Source organism: Schistocerca americana, chromosome 1, assembly GCF_021461395.2.
Source record: "Schistocerca americana isolate TAMUIC-IGC-003095 chromosome 1, iqSchAmer2.1, whole genome shotgun sequence".
NCBI classification, from domain to species: Eukaryota; Metazoa; Arthropoda; class Insecta; order Orthoptera; family Acrididae; genus Schistocerca; species Schistocerca americana.
This window is the reverse complement of record NC_060119.1, coordinates 552,707,569-552,730,535: the sequence shown is the minus strand read 5'-3', so window position 1 is coordinate 552,730,535 and position 22,967 is coordinate 552,707,569. Positions and strand designations below refer to the sequence as shown.

General features: G+C 36.5%; 1 protein-coding gene across 2 annotated transcripts in view; it reads right to left on the bottom strand.

The window, feature by feature from the left end:
• Window positions 1-11,087: 11,087 nt before the first annotated feature.
• Window positions 11,088-22,967, bottom strand: part of LOC124606087 (cGMP-dependent protein kinase, isozyme 1) — a 583,031-nt gene continuing 571,151 nt past the window's right edge. For both annotated transcript variants that reach the window (XM_047138062.1, XM_047138056.1), the window contains exon 12: window positions 11,088-13,383. In XM_047138062.1, coding sequence (XP_046994018.1) covers window positions 13,288-13,383 — 96 coding nt within the window. In that variant the 3' untranslated portion in view covers window positions 11,088-13,287. The remainder of the gene's footprint in view (window positions 13,384-22,967) is intronic.

The window sequence follows — 22,967 nt, the reverse complement described above, 5'->3', positions numbered from 1 at the left end:
GCTCAGAAAGCTGGTTCAGTGTTCCATTGTAATCTAACATTACAAAAATTTTTGAGAACACGGGAAGGAGGGCCTTGTAAAGGAGGGAGGGATCTTGTAATCCTACTGGATGTGTTAATGAATCAGTTGATGTAATTATGCATGCATCTAACAATGTCACTATGCTTAGGATATATCTGCTGGCACCAGGTCATGTGGAAAACACCTGTAGCAGATTTAAGAGCTACCACGGACAGCAATTGTCACATTTGTCAACCAGCCCTTGTTTGCTAGAAGCTCTCTAGTGTATCTGTTGATGACATTTCACTGAGTGATTTTCTCCTGGACTGTAATTTGGGCTTCATTGTTACTTATTTGCCGGCCGTAGTGGCCAAGCGGTTCTAGGTGCTACAGTCTGGAACCGCGCGACCGCTACGGTCGCAGGTTCAAATCCTGCCTCGGGCATGGATGTGTGTGATGTCCTTAGGTTAGTTAGGTTTAAGTAGTTCTAAGTTCTGGGGGACTGATGACCTTAGATGTTAAGTCCCATAGTGCTCAGAGCCATTTGTTACTGTCAATATCTGGCTAGCACATGGGCTTGTCTGTTTACCTAATTCAGTACTGTCTTTACTCCCCACTCAAATGACAGTTTTGGTTTCAGTGAGTGAACCAGTGATATATGGCAGACTCAAAATAGTTATGTTATGCACGGGACATTAATAGAAATGCTTTTATACTTTTCAGTTTCCATAGTGATATGAGCAGCTCATCTTCCATATTTAATAGTTTCTTATGTTTTGACGGGAAAGTCCAAATTTATTATGGTTGCTAGCCTCTGTTTTGTCTAAGCTGCTGTTTTTTGTTTCTGCACTGATCATTTAGCTACGTTTGTAGTTATAAGAGAGTAAAGTTTCTTGCAACATCATCCTTGTGTAAACATTATTGGTTTTCTTGCCTCAATAAATCTAATAAAAACCTTGAGCTTTTTATGAAATGCTCCATCCTCATTATCATCATCAGGAGCAACTGACTGTCATGCTTTTATTGTGTTGACAATTTATAGCCCACATACAGCTTTATAGGTTGAAATATGTCATACTGTCAGTGATTGTGTCAGTATCTGCTCTGGTGGTGTCAAAGCTCTTGTGGGAATGCAAAAAATTCAGTGCATTGCTTTGTAACTTCTGTGTCAGGAGCTCACTTCCATGCACCCCTAATATTATAGCCGTTCTCCTGGTTGGAACTGTTCTCACACTTTCTAATTTCTACTGCTTCTTTAATAAAAGAGTCTCAGAACATAGAAGTGAGGGACAAGATTTTAATTCATCAAACATAGTTCTATTTTTATCTGTGGGGGCATTAGAAAGTGCTGTTTTCTCTAGCTCTCAGTTCTTAATGTGCCGTTGGCGCCCTGCAAGCCAGTTGGTAAAGGTGAGGCTGGACTGACTATTTTAGTAGCTTCCATAGTTACAAGAAATTTTATAAATTCTGCAGACCCTGAGGTCTCAACAAACATCAGGTTCAAAGAAATTTATGTTCCAATGAAAGACTTGGCTGCATGACATAATGATGATGTATGCTGACCAATAACAAGCTGTCTGTGGGCTATAAATGACCACCATAACACCACAGTCAGTTGCTCCTGACAAGAGCAATGGCGGATTTCATCAATACCTCAGGATTTTACTCAGATTTGATGCAACAAAAAACCAAGAATGTTTTGTACATGTGAGAGACAGTTCTCAGGTAACACTGAATTCATTTGGAAATTAGATGCACAAGTAACCTCTTACCAGAAACATTCAGATGTTGACCATGATGCGTGTGGCGTGACTGTGCAAGAGGTGACACGACAGTCACACCCTCTCTGTTGAAAATTTCCAGAAGCTCTGCTTTGACATATTCAACGCAGTCAAGATACTTACTGTCATATCACAACTTTTGTCAATAAAAGAAAAGTAATAATTTAAAACATAATTTAGTTTAACAGTAAATTTCTTATTTTATGATAGAAGACAATGGGTTAAATTTACCTGAGGTCATATCTGTCTGTTATGAATGTAAAAAATGTAGCACTAGTGTCCACAACAACAGACAAATATAATGTAAATAATATCTTTAGCCAAATAATTATGTATTAACTGAATTATAGTTGTAGTCATAACTGTCAAGTGCCCATTACAGGAGGCTTTAAGAATGTTATGCTGTACAAATATAGTTTATGTCATTTTCATGGAGAGTTCTGTAACACACTGCAATAAGAAAATTGAGTGGGTTTCTCTAGTAATGCAGCATTTACTCCTTCCACTATCAAACTATTTAAGTAATAACTAAGTGTGTAACTTCAAGATCATAAGCATAGAAAAATATAAATTAGAGCAGCTAAGTTCAGTAGGTTTCCATGGTCAGGTTTCGGATGAAGCTCAAATGTGACAAATTAAATGGAAGAATATTATGAAAAGTCGCAAGGTGCCACATCTGCTGAGTACGGTGGCTGGGGTACAACCGCCATGTTGTTTTTGCCAAAAAGGTCCTGGTGAGCAAGGACATGTGACAGGGCACATTGTCGTGATGCAGCAGCCAGTTCCCTTGACACCAAAGTTCGGGCCGTCATCGCCACATGTTTTCACGGAGCCATCACAAAACATCACAGTAGTACATGGAATTCACTGTTTGGATCAGTGAGATGAATTCTTTGTGCATGATTCCCTTGGTATCAAAGAAAATGGCAATTATGCTCTTCACCTGTCTCATGTTTTTGGGCCTTGGAGGGCCCGTGCTCTTCCACCAGGACAACTGTTGCTTTGTCTCTGGGTCATACCCATAAATCCAGCTCTCTTTGCTGGTGATAGCCCGTGACAAGAAGGTTGGGTCATCAGATGTGATCTAACAAAGATCCACTGTTCTGTTTGTGGATCCATTGTAAAATCGCCACACACCAAACACAGAGTATTATGGAAATCACTGTGGACACACAACATGTCCTCCCAGCTGAATGGCACTCCACACACTGACTCATTGGATATGCAGCTCTTGCCACCTAGTGGTGCAAAGAGCTACTAATCCTACTTTCCAGATGACAGCACCAGTTCTGAAAATTTTGGATTTCACCTCGTATTACAGTGAACTAAAAATACAATAAATAAAACAACTGAAATCCTCAACACTTATTGAAATGCAATGGTGATGCATCCAGAAAGTTATGATTGGCTGTCATGTAATATTAAATGGTCAAGTTATGCCACAATCCTATGGCAGTTTATTTGATTCTTTGGCACCCAGGTGGCATTGATGTTTCCAAAGTGTGACAATGCAAGTACAGTATGATATACTGCACCATACAAAATATGGAACCTTCCTGCATAGATGCATAGATGAATAATGCTGTTTTCAATAACTTCTTGCTCAACAATGCCTTAGTCATTGAACAAAATTACTGCATTTATTACTCTCCTGAAATGTGGCAATCAGCCCATATTGGAAAATGAGCACCACCTATATGTGTTGATGCGGTTTTTATGTGACACTTTTAAAACCTAGTTTCCCTCCACTTTATTTGACTACTCCTGAAATGAACTGTGTAAAATTTGGGATTAGTAGGATAAGAGGATGGGGTGTCCCTGGCCCTTCAGAATTAGGAAACCTGAAAAAAAAAATCTTCACAATATACTACATCTGCATTCATCAACATAAGTAGGCATGTTATTTTCTTCAGTGTCCTTATCTGTATGTGTTCTTGTTCTAGAGATCACAGTGTTTGACTCATGTGATGAATCAGTGACCCTAAGACTGGGGGCAGAGTGAGCCAAGCAATTCCCTCCTTTGACCCTATCTAGACTACCCCAGAAGTCTTTCGCTTTCAAGGGGAAGTAGTTCTCATAGAAATGGCAGTGCCTTTACCTTCAGTTTGTTAATGGAAAATAATTTATTTGGGTATTACTTGCATGACACCATTGAAAGTAAATTGCCACCTGGTTTTATTTTAAAACCGGTGGATGTGTAAATTAACTGCACATGAAACTGACATATTACTGTACAGAAAGTGATGACTCCTAGGGAAAATTCTAATTCAGAAGTGGAGAAACCATGTACTAAAATTGGAAGCATTGTTTGAACTACAAAAATATGCTGCAGGACTGTCAGATGTTATTAAACAAAAAGAAGCAGACATTTTTCAAAAACTGGTACATGGTTCAAAGCTAATGCACTACCCATCAACTATGAAAAGACAGTGAACATCACTTTCAGTTTAGCAAGCAGTGAAACTGAGTTCTCAATTATTAAGCTACTTGGTACATAACTTGATTTCAAATTAAGTTGTGACAAACACACAGACCACGTGTGCAGTAAGATTTCATGTGCTATCTTTTTATTGACTGCAGTACAGACATGTGTGACAACATGTAAATGTAGGCTTCCACAGACATTGTCACAGCCAATTTAAAATTCTTCTGGGTTTGAGGCCACATTGTAAACTATAAAACTCTGATGTTTTGGTGACTGTTGCAGGATGCCTTCCTTAGGGTGTACTGCTAAGGAAGGCATCTGTATCCTTTTATGGGGAAATTCTGCGGAGGGGGGGAACTATTAACTGTATTTCTGGAGCTATAAATTCTAAAATGTCCTGCAGACTTAAAAGTATTGAAAGTTCCTTCACTTTGTATATGCTGTTACCTACTAAAGATTAAAAAGAACCTTAAACAATTACATCTTAAGGGAAGCTGTACACCCACATAAAACTAGGCAAATGAAATGAGATAGGTAAGTCCACAGCTAGATTAAATAAAACAAAATCTAGTTATGAATACCTAGACATAAAATTATTCACTGACACACTCTATATCATTGTGAGCTCATCACAGCTGGATTGACAGAGTACGAAATAAATAAATAAATAAATAAAATAAAAAATTAATATTTTACTTATACTAGTGCATCATGTTCACTTTCTACAATATTTTGGATTTTCAGAACTGTTCCAAGGATGACCTGAGATTATTCCTAACTGTAAACTATTTTGTATATACCTTAGTATCTCAATAGTTTATTTGGTACTTCTGTATATTATTTTCAATGTACTGTAAAATAAAGAAATTGTTCTCTAATGTGTATTTTATGTATCTCGTATTATTGTTAGTATGTGTACTCTAATGTCAACAAAATGTATTTTTACAATATATGTAAACTCCTTATGATGATATTGATTGCATAAAAATGCTTAAAGATGGATAAAAATAAATAAATTACAAATAACATAGTTCACAATAATGCTTTGAATATAATTACTACTAAAATGATCACCAGTTTTTGATTAGTAAGAGATTGATGGTACAGCCAGTGTTCTTGCCTGTAACCTATCACCAGCTATTTCAGGAAAAGAGAGTAGTTTCTGAGTGAAAATAAGCAGTCATGAAATAATGAGAATGAAGCAGATAATGAATTTCAGTTATTACCACAAGATGAGAGTGCAGTTTGTGATATCTGTATTTTCTGTAACACTGAGTGTGTTCAAAGAAGATTCGGTGTGGGATCTGGAGCCAAAGCATCACATTTGGATTTAAGTGTTCTTTCAAAAAACTATAAATATCAGGTTGCTGGTCACAATATCTCACAAGTGGTTTTACAAAAACTGAAAAATAGTTTATGGCACTCGTTTCCTTCTTTGTTATCAAAAATGAAAATAATTAATGCATTTCAGTGTGCACACTACATTGGCTAAGTTCTGTTGCCAACAAAAAACTAACTCAGATGTTGATTACCAGTAGTTACATGCCATCTTTGCCCATTTATTTTAGGATAATGGCTTCTATACCTCAGAATACCTTACAGGTTACATTAGGGGCTATTTGTAAATGCTGTGTGACTTAGCGCCTAAATGGATAAGTGTAAGACCACATATCCAAAGGTCCAGGATTTTCTCCCAGTGTCCCCCACAGTCTGAGGTATGGAAGTCCATGGCAGAAAAGATGTAAACTTGTGGTTATATACTGATAAAAAATATAAATAACTAAGTGAAATATGACATATGAAAGTCTATGGACTTGGTTTTGAATGTTTATGATACAGTTATAGAAAACAAGAGAGAGTAAGCCAAAAAAATTGCAACAGCATGAAGCATGTTAGTGAAAAAGTGTTTTTTATATTCTTTCATATAATTACATTCATAAAAAGATGCTGTACATGAATTTAATTGATGCCAGTCAAGAATACTGTAAATACTTCATTTACTTTCTCAGTGCAGTTCTCACAATCAACCATCACTGCTCAATTTAAAGCCACATATTTATTTTGGGGAAACCACATTGTTTTTTCTTGTATTGAAACATTTGCCCCAGAATCCTCTTAAAGAGGCTGCAGCTGCTTGCTTACCAGATGGTTCCACATGTGCATGTCTACCCCACCACCCTGGTGGAGTATTTAGCCACATTGTCTGCACAGTTGGATGCTGCTTGGTTAACACTGCTGGGCTTATATCTGATAAGAAAAGAGGAAAAAACACATAACACACCATAAACAGTGCATAGGCTGGTACTACACAGGATCCTATTCTAACCTGAGTCAGCTGTAGTATTTTTTGTCACTTATCACTGTCTTTGTCCTGGCAATGATTTTTACATGTGGAAATGTCAAATTACGTCATAGCATGGAGTCAATTTTAACCTGTTGGTAGCCTTATATGTGATGGGCAAGTCCATTCAAATGTCAGAGAAAGGCAAAGCATGCTACCTCCAATTGAATCATGCCAAATAAAGTGCTGCTGTGTTCTTTGCCCATCAACTTATAGTTTTCCAAGCATGGGCCACTGTTTTGTGTTATCTTTTGATGCTTCTGTAATAGTTTTTTGTGTTTATATGGATAGCAAACAAAACCAGAATCATTATACAAACAATTTGTTCAAAAAATTTGTATTGTTTCATCTCATGGGCTACATTTATGGGGCAATGTAGGAAACATGCATAACATATTAATGATGGAAAACTTGATAGTAAGTGCTTTGTGACACTAATAATTGTATAAGGATGAATATAAAGGGAAAGAATGTTTTCTGTGAGGCATATTCCAACACTAAATAAATGTAGTTAAGCAATGAAGGCTTTCATTACTGGTTGTCTTAGTTGCTGGTAAATCTTTTGGATTGTATGATTGGATTCCACAATATTCTTTTGTCCCTAATGTTTTGTTGAGCAGTGTTGGACATCTTTAGAGGAGCCCCTTGTTCAGTTGAGTCTTGCTCACTTATGTGTCAGATGCTGGAAAAGTAAATCTCTGCATTATGGCCCTAAAGGGCCAGTTGGGACTGACTGACCACTGTCTTCCAGCAGCATCACTAGACATGACATAGAGGTGTGTGGTTCAGTGCACCACTCTCCCAGCCATAGTCAGCTTGCTTGACCTTGGAGCTGCTACTTCTCATTCAAGTAGCTCCTCAGGGGCATTATGAGGCTGAATGCAACGCATCCAATCCTCTCATTAAGGAAAAATCCTTGGTGGTACCAGTAATTGTACCTGGGTCCCCCACAGAGAAATCAGGCAAGATGAACTCTCAGATATAGAGGCAGCTGTCAGATATTGGCGAGCAACATTAATATTGTGAAAAGAGGGATGATAGACATGTGTAATATCGAAGATAAAACTTAACTATCAAATTGTTCTCTGTCAGAGATAAAACTTATCTGTCTGTTCTGTAGAGATACTGTCCATATAGCATTACATTTCATGGATTCTGTTTTCCTTTTAAAGTGTCCCAGAGTTTATGGTCTACGTCAAAATCAATAAAATTTATATTCCTGTGAGATCCATGTGTTATTGCCACCAATTCCCCTGTGCCTCAAAAAGCAAGATATTTGGCAACTCATTTACAACTGTACACTGGGAAAACTGACTCATATATAAAAGACTCATATTATTTCACTGAGAGACTGGGAAGGCTGACTTTAGCGCCTAAAGATGTTCTTGTAAGCTTTGACATAGTGTCTTTATTTAATATGATTCCAGTTTTAAATCTTGAACAGTACAACAGACATTTTACCCAGGAATTCAGGGATTGCCTTACTTCTAGTCAGTTCCTATGGGGCAATACATTCAATAAACAAGTCAATGGTGCTGCAATGGGTAACATACTGGATCCTGTGAACACTAGTTTTTAGACGGAATATTTCTAACAGTCAGCTATAGAAAAAGCAAATAGGAAACTACCTCGATGACGTTTGTGGACGGTGCTTCTGTGGTTTGGTCACCTGGTAGATAACGCTAAAAGAATTCTTTCATTACATAAATAATATAAATAAAAAAATCCAGTTTGCCATGGAAATGAAAAATGACAACAGAATATTCTTCTTGAATGTTGTAGTTGTGAGACAAACTGATGGAAGGTCAGAAAATGAAGTTCTTGAGAATGCCATGAATTCAAAAAGATACTTACATAAGAGCTCCAATCATCATACATAGCAAAAAAGAGGTGTCACTAAAAGTCTTGCTGGCAGAGCCAAAAAAATTGCCCACCAGAATACATACACACCGAATTAGAACATCTGAAGTGGAGCTTCCAGAAAAATGACTATTCAGGAAAATAAGAAAATAGAGTTCTGTGACTAAATAAAAGTAGGCTGAAGGACAAGGATGAAAAACAGTGATAGAAGAATACAGTGTCTCTCCCTTTTCTTAAAAACATGACTGATCAAAGAAATGCAAAACTGATGAGATCAGTAAGATTTTACAGAAACATAACATCAGGCCCATTTTTAGACCAACAAAGAAATTAAGTCAACAAATCCTCAGGTATATAAGAATAAACATAGTCCTCTGTTGGCATGTGGGTTATTTAAGTCTCTGATAAGGTCCACATTGAAACTACAAAGAGAGACATAAAATGCACCTGAAGGGCACAAAAATATTTGTTAACTAGGGACAGTAAAAATAATCAACAGTGGCACAGTATGTTCTTCAATTAGTATACCATGAGATGATGATTTCCAAAACCAAAATTTGCAGTGATGAACTATTATCTGTAGCTATGTAGAGAAGCCTTCAAAATATATAAACATGAAGTCAGTTTTATCAGAAAAGAAGAAGCCACTGATGTGTGGAGCAAAGAAACGCATAACAAAAAACATTATTCACACTAGCTTTTGAGCTCTTGCTCTTCTTCTAGAAAAAGTACATTCATTCACATACACAAACATGTGGGTGTCTGTATGTGTGAATGTGTGAACTTTTGTTAGAAAAAGAGAAAGAGTTCAATAGACTACTGTTTTCTGTTATGCGTTTCTATGCTCCACACATCAGTGTACTATAGGTCAGTGATTGCCCTTCCCTTATTTGGTACAAGTTTTAGCTTTGACAGACAACAGTCCAATAATTAAACTTTTATTTCACAAGCATTTTCTTTGCTGGGCATGCCTCTTTTTCATTATATTTAAGTCACTCTCCAAAATCTAACCCATCAGTCAGCAACACTCAACAGATCCAAGAGCACCTCTGAAATATGATTAACACAGCTTTGGATGAAACTTTAGGAACAGTAGAATTTTATAGACTACAGCCATTCAACCTGGCAGATTCACCAGAACTAAATACATTTAAAGTTTGTGGAATAGATTCAAGACTAGGGAAAGAGGGGTCAGGAGAAAAAAAGACACTAAATATGGACAAAAAAAGCTTTGATAATCACAAAAGAGAATGAAATGAATTATAGAACACTCCAGAAGTTAGAGATTCTTTTGATATTGCAGCCTGCATCAACACGGGAACATACTTACTAGATTTACTGCCAAGTAATGAGGCAGAGTTCTTCAAAAGTAGGACTGAAATCAGTGTACTAAATAATCAATATTGTGTATTTCAGTTGATGATATCAGAGTTTAATATTAATAAGTATTCATTAATTTACTTAGATGTCCTGGCTGCCATTTTCGTGTTTGTCTTCCTTGTTTAACTCCAGGAATGCTTAAAATGTGGTGGTGAGACATTTCTCAATTAATTTTTTGTCACATAATCCATACTTTTATAACTGCTTCCACTCCAAAATTTACTCTTTTACTTACCATCAACAATCACTATTCCAGCATAATCATTGGTAAGACCTAATTCAGTAACAGGAGAGACATTTGTGAGCTGAGACATATTCAACACCAACACCAATCTGTTCTTACCACATAAGAATGACATACAAAAAGTTGTCAGTATAAATGGGTTTAGATACAGATCTATAGTAGCAAAAGACAATATCTTTTTGTGCAGAATGTTCTGTAGAATAACAAGGCACCTGGATCACTATGCATTATCAGCAGCCATTTTCTTTTCAGGAACAGTGTGTTATAACTCATCAAGGGGGAATTTTTTCCATGACAAGAGTTTTTCTGCCACCACTGGGTTTAAATTGATGTTCAGTATTTTTATTAGATTTTATCAGTTTCCATCATACATATTTCTGCCAGTATGCTGTGTAACATTATTTTTTATCCATGTTTCATCTCCATCTCTCTCATTTCCTGTCTTCTTTCATTTTATTGTTTGCATGTTGGTTTTCTCTGTTTGCTATTCTCCCTTGTTTGAGTTATTTCTCTGGACTTTTGAGGTACTATTTTCTGTAGTCTTTCGTTTTCTGTGATTGCCTTGGCTAATTCTTCTTTTCATTTTATTTATTTATTTATGGTACTTTAAGTTCGTATGCCCATAGCAATGACTTGCTAAAATTCTTTTATCACACTTCAGTTATCAGGTTTTCTGGTCTCCTGTGTTTCATTCTGTAATTAAACATCCTTTATTGCTCTACAGTCTACAGTTTCTCTCTTAGGCCATGGTTGAAGAATGTCTTTAGAAATTTAAAACTTCTAAACACCATTCTCTTCGTATAATTTTTTCTGATCCTTTACAGAAACTGGTTATCCAGTTTAAGGTTCACTCATCCTTTCATGTGCATGACATGATTTTTTGTCACTTTTCAAGCTGTTATAAGAAATTTTTCCATGTAATTTAATTGTATATCTCTGTCTGTGATCACAAGAAGTATCATGTATGTGCCCTTGATGAAATTTTTATACAAACAGGGCAGTAGATTAGCTGGTAAGTGCTATTTATAGTTAATAAATAATGACAAAACACAAGAATTTTAAGATTAAAAATATATTTCTTATATTTTATTTTACATTTGTAAAAATGATACATTTTTTTTATACTGAAGGACACTTTTTGTTTTTTTAATGTATCAACCACTTCAACAAATGGCAACAATTGTTACTAATGAATTGATACTAACATTGTTAGTGATGTTAAGTCCAGATCTACAAGAACAGATGAGGACATTTCATAAAGTTGCACTAAACTAAACAATATTTTTAAAGCTTAAATGTTATATTGCCCTATAGTTTGTATTAACAAAACCTTTGTGCTTAAAGAAAATATTATTTACTTGAAAAAATTGCCATTTAGTAATTAATTGGACAATGGCAATACAAAAAATATGAACTCTTTTTGTAAAATATAAGTTTGTATTCTGAAGAGCATCATGCTCTGAAAGTAAGAATAGTTCTGGGACAGAAGAAAAGTTATTAAGAATATCCCTTCAGTCACTGTTGTGACATTACTGGTACAATTATATTTAATGTGGTTTCCAGAATTATTGCATTATAAAATGGAAATCATTCTGATTATTCTTTTCCACTCTAGCCAAACTCCAGATTTATTGAGAAGATTGTAGCACAATGATAAATTAATCATTAAAGCACTAATTAAAAAGATGTGTACATAATCAGGAAGGTGCTTTACACAGTCAGATTACTGGCTGATACTACTAACTAAATAAAAAGCACAAACCATGTAGCAAAAAAACTATTATAAGACATAACATAAAATAACTGTGGGCAAGAGGAGGAATTGAGATGCATCAATGGCATACTCATGACCTTATTATAAGGGCTTCTGAAATTAATATTACTAGCAATAAAATGTGTAACACTAGCAATTTCAAATTCATTTAAAGAGGCAAAATTCAGATCAAGGAGGTAAAAATGCTATCTGTATATATTGAGAGATGTTTTTCCCATTGTTGCACCTTTCATTACTTTTGCTGACATTATAATAAATTAAATTCACACCTTTGCAACTATCACAAAACATTACCATTAACACTTTCTGTGTATTAGTGTTGCATTTCTCTTTTTGAAATGACTTTGTTATTATAAACTTGCCTGCTTTAGTACAGTTTTCATGGTTTATTTATTTGCACAGAAAGATCTCATGACTATTTCAGGACTATTCGCCCTCTATTACCAATGTCACAGTACAGTTATGACTGTCACATAATAGGTGGCACAGAGGATAATAATGATTAGTACAGTTTTTAAGGAACTTGCTAGTTATGATTTCAAATGTGTAACACAGGAAATGTGATATATATAATCAAAAGAAAACATCTGAGGAAAATTTACATCTGACAGTCAGTTTCTGAAAAGATATCTTTTACTTCTGATAGATTTTATGTTAATATCAGCTCCAGATATTTAAAAAATAGCAAGGTAATAGCACTGATGAGAAAGTAAAAACATAAAAGCTCATGATTAAAAACAATAAAGGTAATCTTGATAAACAGCAATGAAAATCATTTTACGTATGAACCAATACAGTCATATGTTTTTCAGATATTTATTTAATTTCAAACAGATAGATTGGAGACTATCAACTTCAAGTGTTTCTTTTCAGTGAGAAATAACTTCATAAGAAACTGGCATTTATCATAAAATAGACCATTATTTTCTTGTGGACACTTGTTTAACTCTGTTTTTCATCATCTGCTTTACACAAAATTGTAGTGGTTTTTTATAGTGATCATTTTCCTTTGGAATTATATGGTTTTGTTATCAATACTGTTTGGCAGTGCAAAAAGTTAGAGCTTGAAATTATTTACATATTTACAAAACATTTTACAATTATTGAAAATTAAAAGTGATGTTATGGTTACACTTCCAAAAATTCTCAAAAATATAAACTGTTAAATTTTTAAATTAATATCTGGAGTAGTGTACACAGGTTCTGACTTTCAATCAGTTATGTTTACTAGGTAAAACACACATTCAGACATAAAAATCCAGAGCATCTCACATACACCACATTTTCATTTCAATAAGCTAAGTATTTGGTGTTCAGTTATTTGTGTTTGAAAATAATGGCAATAAAAATACTCTTTTAGATTCATATCAACATAGCATTTCCGCTTAGCTTGCTGCAAAGGGGAAATACTTTGTTTTACAGCAAGATGCAAGCACTTTGGCCCATTTTGTAAATGCTGCATTAATACTACCCATAGAAATATCAGAAATCCAAATCCCAATTTGAAAATTCATCTGGAGGGATGTCTAAATCCTTTGGATATGAATCAAAATTTGATGTGTCAGTAGGGCCTCTTATCTGAAAAAAAGAAGAAATTTATTATATGAAATAGTGGAAGTGCTGAGTCACAATAGGCACAACAAAAAGATTCACACAATTACAGCATTTGGCCATTAAGGCCTTTGTCAACAACACACACACACACACACACACACACACACACACACACACACACACACACACACACACACAAAAGCAACTCGCACACACGTCTGCAGTCTCAGGCAACTGAAACCACTATGTAACAATATTAGAGAATATATTGTTACATTCCATCCTGGATTTTCCATTGTTTGATTATATGAAATAGTATGGGGGTTGTAGCAGCTACTATTTATTATTTATCTATGATATTAAAAAAGAACAATAACTCTTTGTTACAGTAATAGTGCTTTGGTACTACAGATTGACTACATCTTAATAATTGCTGTGTTAGTGGATATGAATTACTTCACATCTTAATGAATTATGAGACAGAACTGATGGTCAGTAATTGCTTCAGGAAGTGAATTGTGCAGTATTTCCAATGGATGTGTATAAGAGTAAAGGTTATGCACATCCTAGCTTTCAGAACTAATAGTTCCTGCCTGTGGGAGGGGAACATTACAAAGGAAAGGCTCATCTATCCTCATGTTCACTGCATGCGGGTTTCTCTTTCGCATCCTCGGGTCTGAGTGACGTGCCCTTTCTTTTTAAACTTCCCAGATGTTTCCCTCTCTCTTCCCAGAGGAAGAAACTAATAGTTCTGACAGCTACAAAGTGCATCACTTCTGTTTTTATGTGTGCCTATCAGCAACACTGAAGGCAAGTAGGTCTACATTGGTTGGCTGGTTTTGGGGAGGGCACAAAACAGCAAGGTCACTGGTCCCATCTCATTATGGAAGGATGGGGAAGGAAGTCGGCCATGCCCTTTCACACGATCCATCCTGGAATGTGTCTGAAGTGATTTAGGGAAATCAAGAAAAACCTAAATCAGGATGGCTGTATGCAGGTTTGAACCATCAACCTCCCGAATGCGACTCCACTATGCTAAACACTGTGCCACATCACTCAGTTCTTTTGATACATATCTTAAATTAAGGCACATAGGTGATGTAGTATGTAAAATATGTCTTCCTTTATGTACATGAAGCAGATTTTAAAGAATGAATTTCTGAATTAGCTGACCAACAACTAAATACATTAAATGCAGGTATGGAGATATGTTTACTATCTGCACCCTATCTAATTGTATTGTTCTATATGTAAAATTGATTATAATGTCACAAAGTTATGTGCTGTAGAGTAGATTGTGCTGATGTTTTATGTTCTCGTTCTTGTTTGTTTTAAAATGACTTTCCCATGCAATCAAATAGAATAACAAACTTTCTTTAGCACCTTTATCAAACAATTGTAACAATACATGTTTTTACTTTGCCTTCACCAGTCTAATTACAATTTTAGTATCATTTTACAATTCGTGCACAATATATAGAAGGAATACTTTCAGTTTTCCTCACCTACCTTCAACTATAGCTGTCATTCCCTAGCTTTTCAGTATTTCCATTACTTCTTTGTTTATTTCTGAACTTATTTGGATGTCCTTCATGTTGATTACTGTCCTTTCCTCTTCTTTGCTGCACTCTTCCTAGATTTGTAAATTCTGTCTTGTCTTTTTTCTTCGCATAGAGTTTTCTGCTCTCCTTCCCCCCCCCCCCCCTCCCCCCTCGCCACCCCCTCCACCCCTCAACCCAAAACAAACTTTTCTCTTCATTGTTTTCATCACTCAATTTTCTCTTCATTGTTTTCATCACTCAAATCAAGCTTCACTCTAATTGCTGCTGACATAATTGTGTATTTGATCTCGACAAATTTTTCTTTTATACAAATAGTATTTCATTAGTCTAATCTTTCTTACTGAGAAGTACTTATCAGAACACAAATTTCTATCTGCAACTGTGCTTTCCACCAGTTTCATCTGCAGATCAATTTCATACAGTTACTTGCATCTTTCCATGTAGTATTGTATTAGCATGTATCATCATTAAAAAGTTGCTGTTCCAGTCAGCTTACTTCGCTTTGTAAAGGTAGTCCATTTTTCTTCACCTTGTTTAACTGAACTCTGAAGGTGGAAGCTGTATTATGTGTATCCCAGTAAGAAGGAAAAAAATCTTCAGAGCTGTGGAACATGTCAATATATACATTGACAAAAGAATATCAGTATAATGCTTAATACTATTTGTCATTATGCTTGTTAAACTTAATCTAAGCATTACTTTGAAGGAAAACAATGTTGTTAATTCCTCAGTAACATTAAACAGGAAATGACAGAGTTTTTTCCAGAGTAGTGACTTCCCATGTAATGTACTGGGTTATATTTAGCTGGCATAATTACAAATAGCAGTAAGCAGTGCAGTGGATATTGTTAAGCAGCATACAGATACAGTTTCTAAAAGTTGTTTCTCTTTTATCAGTCTATATATTATCTCTTTTCACATCCATGAGGGTTCTTCTTGTTTATGTAACACAATGCAACACAATGAATAAATGGATATCACTCTACCACATATCTGATTCTCACTATTCAAGTGCTTTCTAATTATGCTGGTACTATTCTGCACTTTTTACGCAACCTTATCTCTACATTTTTCTTGTATTTGCTTTTTCTGTTTGGTTTTTGATTTGTCTTTACATCAGCATCATCTCCCTGTTTTCTTGCTTGCATTTTCTTCTTACTTTCAAAATTTATTTCCTTCCTTTTACTCTTTCCTTGTCCCATTATTGTCACTTTTTCCACCAATATCTTGCTTTCATCTCTGATTACAGTTCAGCTTTTGCATCTTAACTTACATAACAAACTTTAATGACTGCTTCCTTCTAATGTTCTGGATATAGAACCCTCAATTTTATAATCTATTATTATGAGACATGTCTGGAACGTAGGTACCATTTTGGATAAAACTCATGAAAACATTTTTTCAAACCAAAATTTATTTTTACAAGAAAGGTCATTTATTGGACTATTTTTCTACATAATAGTCACCATCATTTGGACATCTGTCATAGTGGGAGACCTTCTTTTCTATGGCCTCTTCAAGAAAGATGCTGCCAGTGAAGACATCTACTGCTGAACACATTGTGTTGCCAGTACTGTCTTCACTGGCATCATCTTTCTAAGAAGAGGACATAGAAAAGTATTTTTTGTGTTGTAATTGCAGTCAAAGCAACTTCTTCCAAAATCATGCTCAAGTTCAAGAACAAGTGGTACTCAGAAGGTGCTACACTGAGGCCATATGGCAGGTGTTGACCTGCTCCTACTGGGAGGAGCACACCACAGAACTGCTGAAGCGTCTTAACAAATCTCTGTTTGCAATGCGAATTTTGTCAGACATAGGGGATATAAAAATGAAAAAGCTGGCATACTATGCTTACTTTCATTCCATAATGTCATATGGGATTATTTTCTGGGGTAATTCATCAAGCCAAGCTAAAGTTTTCCGGGCACAAAAACGTGCAGTAAGAATTATATGTGGTGTGAACTCAAGAACATCCTGCAGAAGCCTGTTTAGGGAACTAGGGATACTAACTACAGCTTCCCAATATATTTATTCCTTAATGAAATTTGTCATTAAAAATATATCACTTTTTCAAACCAACAGCTCAATTCATGGAATCAATACTAGAAATAAGAATAATCTTCACAAGGATTTAAAGTCACTTAGTCTTGTACAAAAAGGTGTGCATTATTCAGGAACACACATTTTCAATAACTTGCCAGCAGCCATAAAAAGCTTAACAACCAATGAAATTCAGTTTAAGAGAAGCCTAAAGGATTTATTGGTGGCCAACTCCTTCTACTCCATTGATGAATTTCTGAGGAAAACCAACTGATTTGTATATAAGTACAACATAACTTCTGCACAATTTCAGTGCAGTAATGTGTTCACTGAAAATTTGTGTGTGTGTGTGTGTGTGTGTGTGTGTGTAAGTATAATCTAACTTCTGCACCATTTCAGTGCAGTAATGTGTTCATTGTAAATAAGTATTACAGTAGTTGTATTACATGTTTCTTACCTTATAAATAAATATAAAACTTTTTTATTTTAAATTCAGTGCAATAGTATTTGTAAAATGACTCTTAGTGTTCATTAAAAAATGACGATCATTCCACTTGGGACCTGTGGAATGGTACATTAGCTTATTTGTTTTAGTTTAAATATTTGTCATGTATTGTTGTTTTTCTGACATGTTCCACATCCTGGAGGATCTCCTCACTACGGATCAATTGGAATGAAAGTAAATCTAATCTAATCTAAAATGATCAAATAAGGTTTTGAGTGCACCAGTAGAATGGGGAAGTGTATTGTCATGAAAGAACACAATGCCTTGACTGTGCATTTCACACCCTTTGTTTTGAATTACACTCTGAAGTTTTCTCAGTGTTTCACAGTATCAAACCACAGTGACTGTTTCACCTCTGGCAAGGGCCTAAACAAGCAGAAAACAATACAAAAAATAGTGTTCAGTTGTGGATTCTTCACTGGTGGCACCATTCTTGGAAGAGGGCATAGCAAAATTGGTTTCCCACTATGATAAATGTCTGAACAATAGTGAAAACTAAACAGAAAAATAATTTAAGAAAATCTTTCTTGTAGAAACAAATTTTGGTTTGAAAAAATATTTTATGAGGGTTTTTTTTTTTTTTTTTTTTTTTTTAATGAGATGTGTTCAGGAGAAAGTAATAGCTTGCCCTATCACGAGCTTCCCTGGAAAGCGCTGTCTCAAAATTTTAATAGTAAACCTCTCTGAGGTGCACAACACATCTTGTAATGTCCGCCACTGATGTTTGTTGAGCATCTCTGAAATGCTCTCAGACTGACTAAATGATCTCATTAAGAAATGTGCTGTTCTTTTTTGGATCTTTTGTATGTCTTCTATTAGTCCTATCAGATAGGGATTCCAGCCTGATGAACAATACTCAAGAATCAGTCAAACAAGCAGCTTATAAGACATTTTATTCATGCATGAGTAACATTTCCTTAAGATTCTTCCTATGAGCCTCAGTCTGACTTCTACTTTTCCTACTATTTGTTCCATTTGGTCATTCCACTTAATGTCATTCCTGACAGTTACTCCTATATATTTTACATTCAACACTGTTTCCAGCAATTTGTAATCTATAGTGCTGTTTTACAGAAGTACATTTCTTTTCATACATATGCATAATATGTCACATTTATTTACATTCAGGATAAACTGCCAAAGCCTCAAAGCCTCCACAATTCACCAGTCCACTGCACATCATTCTAAAAATTGATACTATCTTCTGGCATTGTTACTTTCTTTTAGATAATTGCTTCATCTGCAAACAGTATTAAAGAGCTTCCAACACTTTCTACTAGATCACTAATGTACACTGTAAACACCAACAGTCCTATCACACTTCCTTGATATACTCCAGAAATTACCTTTACATACGTGGATATTGTTCCACTAAGGGTAATGTGTCAAATTCTATCTGCAAGGAAGTCTTCAATCCAGCCACTAATCTAGTATGATACTCATATTTTTTTCAATAACTGGAAATGTGGGATAGTGTCAAATGCCTTCCTGAAGTTAAGGAACACAATGTCAACCTGAGTACCATTGGCTGCAGCGCTACAGATCTCTTGGTGGAACAGGGTGAGCTGAGTTTCAAAGGTCTCTGTTTGCAGAATCCAGGTTGATTTTTATACAGGAAATTTTCATTCTCCAATAAGTCATAGTTCTTGAGCCATAAACATGTTCCATAATTTTACAACAGTTTGATATCAACAATATATGCCTATAATTATGTGTATCTGTCCCATGGCCCTTCTTTAAAATGAGAATGACTGCATATTTTTCCAGTTGCTAGGTACCATTTGATGCTTCAGCGATCTATAGTAATCTGCTGTTAGAAGCGGAGCAAGTTCTTTTGCATCTGTCTCATCTGGTCCTGATACCTTTCAAGAACTAAGTGAATGTCCTTGCTTTTCCATTCTGTGATCAGTTATCTCAATATCTGCAATTTGCCTGTCATACAATGACTGAAACGAGGGACTGTGTCACAATCTTCCAAACTGAAATAATTCCAAAACACCTGAATTCAGTTTCTGGCCTTCTCTCTGTTATCTTCCATTTCAGTGACAGTGTGGTCACTGAGATAATGAATCAAGAATTTCGAACTGCTTACTGATTCTGTGTAAGAGCAAAACCTATTAGGATTTTTTGTCAGACTGATTGACAAAATTTTACTTTCCAAGTCACTGAACTCTTCTCTCATTGCTTTCCTTACACTCATTTTCACTTTGTTCTACCTTTGTTTGGATTCCGACTTCTCTAGAATCTGGTGAAAGTTCTTTGTTTACATAGCAGTTTTCTAACATGCCTATTAGACCATGATGGGTCTTTCCCATTTTTCAAGACCCGGCTTGGAACATACCTTTCTAATGCATATTGAACAATAGTGCTCCACATATTTGTCCTCATGACTGAATATTTGATGCTGACTACTCATATACTTTGCAGTTGGTATCCTGTCACTCCTGCTGAGCAAAAATATTTACTTACTTTTCTGAATATTCCTCGTAAGACCCATGGTCATTGTTGCCATTACAGCCTTATGATCACTGATACCTTCTTCAGTGTTAAGCGATCCAATTAGTTAAGGTCTGTATGTTGCTAGGAAGTCTAAGACATTTCCTTCATGACTTGGTTCTCCATATGCTTGACGTAATATTTGGACAAGACTTGGAGAATCATGTCATGCAAATCCCTAACATGATTTTCCCAATCAATGATCTCTGGCAAGATGAAGTCTGCCCCCCCCCCCCCCCCCCGCTCCCGCCCCCATCTAACACTCTCCATTACAACAATATGATGAGAAAAGTTATTAACAATAATATTGTGCTAGTTGTTTCTCTCTGAAGCCCTCTAGTACTACAGCTCCTGACCCAGGTGGTCTATAAAACATCAAATTACTATTTTTGACTCACGTTTGATGCTTAACTTCACCCAGATTGATTCACATTCATATATTGTGGTAACCTCACTAGATATTATTGGGCTCTTTACTGCAAGAAATACACCACCACTAATGGTCATTAACGTGTGCTTATGATAAATATTCCTATATGTGCATAGGATTTTACCACAATCCACTGCTGGTTTCAACAAACTTTCTGTTGTTAATACCATCTGGACATTATAAACTCCAATAAACAATAATAATTCTGAGAGCCTTCCTTGGATGCTCCTGCAGGTTACTAATGTCATATTAACCATTTCTATAACTAATATATGAGCACACACAGAATTTTGTGGCTATTGTAAATTCAGTTTTGATAAACAATTCATTCCTGATTTCAAAAGAGTGTTTCTCTAACCTAAAAATCCCCATTTGCATGACACATGTTCTCCACCACTGTAGTAGCTGCTCCCTGTGTGTAGTACATAAGGGGGAACACTACAATTCTGCACCATATAGTGGAGGTCAAGAAATTCACATCCAATGCCATTCACGCGTGCGGCGTGTCCCTGCTGTCCGACGTGACCGCAGTATGCTCCCAAGTGCAGCCTTGGCCTAACCATAAACAAACCTCTAAGAAACTGCAGCAAACCCCACGGCAACTTCCTTCATGTCCGCAGTGTTTTATGAAACATTCACAAGAGGATTGTCCCCAACGTTGGGGCGTGTGTCACAAATGTAAAAAGAAGGGTCATGTGTCATCCGTTTGCAAATCTGACCGCATACCTGATGTTCATGCACATGACGCTGATTCTGCTTCAGTGTTGTCTGTCAATTGTACTTCTTCCCTTTCAGGGAAGTTATTCCTCACTGTCCAAATACTTGGTCGGGATGTTCACATGCAGGTGGATACTGGTTCTGCTGCCACTATCATCAATTCTCAGATGTATCTTCAGTTGGGTTTTCCAATCCTGTCACCTGTCACTAGGCAATTACGGTCTTACAATAAACTGAAGATTTCTCTCTTAAGACAATTTGATGCTGAGGTATCTTACAAATCTGTCATTCGCACTGTTCCCATATTTGTGGTCGACCATAGTAACGTGGAGAATCTTTTTCGTTTCGATGCCTTTCGCGTTTTTGGGTTCTCCATAGATGACTCTGTCAATATCGTCTCTGATGCTATTCCTTATGCTCAATTGGATTCCTTGTCAATGACATTTTTGTCCCTTTTTTCTCCTGGGTTAGGCAGTGCAAACGACTTTGAAGCTCATATCACGCTCAAACCGACTGCTCGGCCTAAGTTTCTTTGGGCTTGGCCCATTCCTGTCGCCCTTCGTGATCAGGTCAAACAGGAGCTGGATCGTCTCACTGCTTCAGGGGTCTTGCTTCCTGTCACTTCCAGTGAGCGGTCCTCTCCTGTCATTGTTGTTGCTAAGCCGAATGGTGATATTCATCTCTGTGGCGATTTCAAAGACACTCTAAATGCTCAATGCCTCATCGACACTTACCATATGCCTCGACCTGAAGAATTGTTCACTAAACTTGCTAGAGGCCAGTATTTTTCTGAACTTGACCTGTCAGAAGCTTATCATCAACTTCCTCTTGACGCTGCTTCCCGGCAGTTTCTGGTCCTTAACACGCCTTTCAGCCTCGATCAGTACCAATGATTGCCATTCGGGGTTGCTAGTGCCCCTGCTCTCTTTCAGCGATTCTTGGAACAATTATTGCTCACTGTCCCTGGGTATATAATTTGCATGGACGACATTGTTGTCACTGGTTCCACCACTGAAGAATATCTTTAGAATCTCCACACACTTTTTCATGTCTTACAGACTGCCAGTCTTAAGTGTAATCTTCAGAAATCAAAATTTTTTTCAGGCATCTATCACGTACTTAGGGTTTCAACTCTCTCGGGATGGTATTCGTCCGCTTCAGCAAACTGTTGCTGCGATCGATGCCCTTCCTCGCCCTACATCTGTTAATGAACTGCAGGCCTTCTTGGGGAAAATAGCATACTATCACAGGTTTTTACTGTCTGCTGCTTCGGTGGCTCAGCCGTGGCTGTTGCATAAAAACGTGGCTTTTCGCTGGTCCGCGTCATACAATGCGGCTTTCCAGAAATTGAAGACTATGCTGAAACAGACCCCGTGCCTGGCTACTTATCGACCTGGCCAACATCTTGTTCTTGCCACGGACGCTTCTCAATTCGTGGTAGGTGCAGTCCTTGCACACTGTTTTTCTGATGGTTCTGAACAACCCATTACTTATGCCTCCAAAACGCTCACGGATGCCCAACGAAAGTATTCTCTAATTGAAAAAGAAGCTTTGGCCATTATTTATGCTCTTCATAAGTTTGGTGTTTTTCTGTATGGATCCAAATTTCATCTTGTTACGGATCACAAACCACTTGTTTCCTTGTTTCATCCATCAACGTCACTTCCCGACAAGGCCGCACACCACCTCCAGCATTGGGCTCTTTACTTGTCTCGTTTCAATTATGAGATTCATTTCCGGCCGACGGCTCAACATGCGAATGCTGATGCACTGTCTCGCCTTCCCATGGGTCCTGATCTGGCATTCGATAGGGACGAACTTTTGTGTTTCCACCTGGATGTTGCCGAGCAGTAGATTG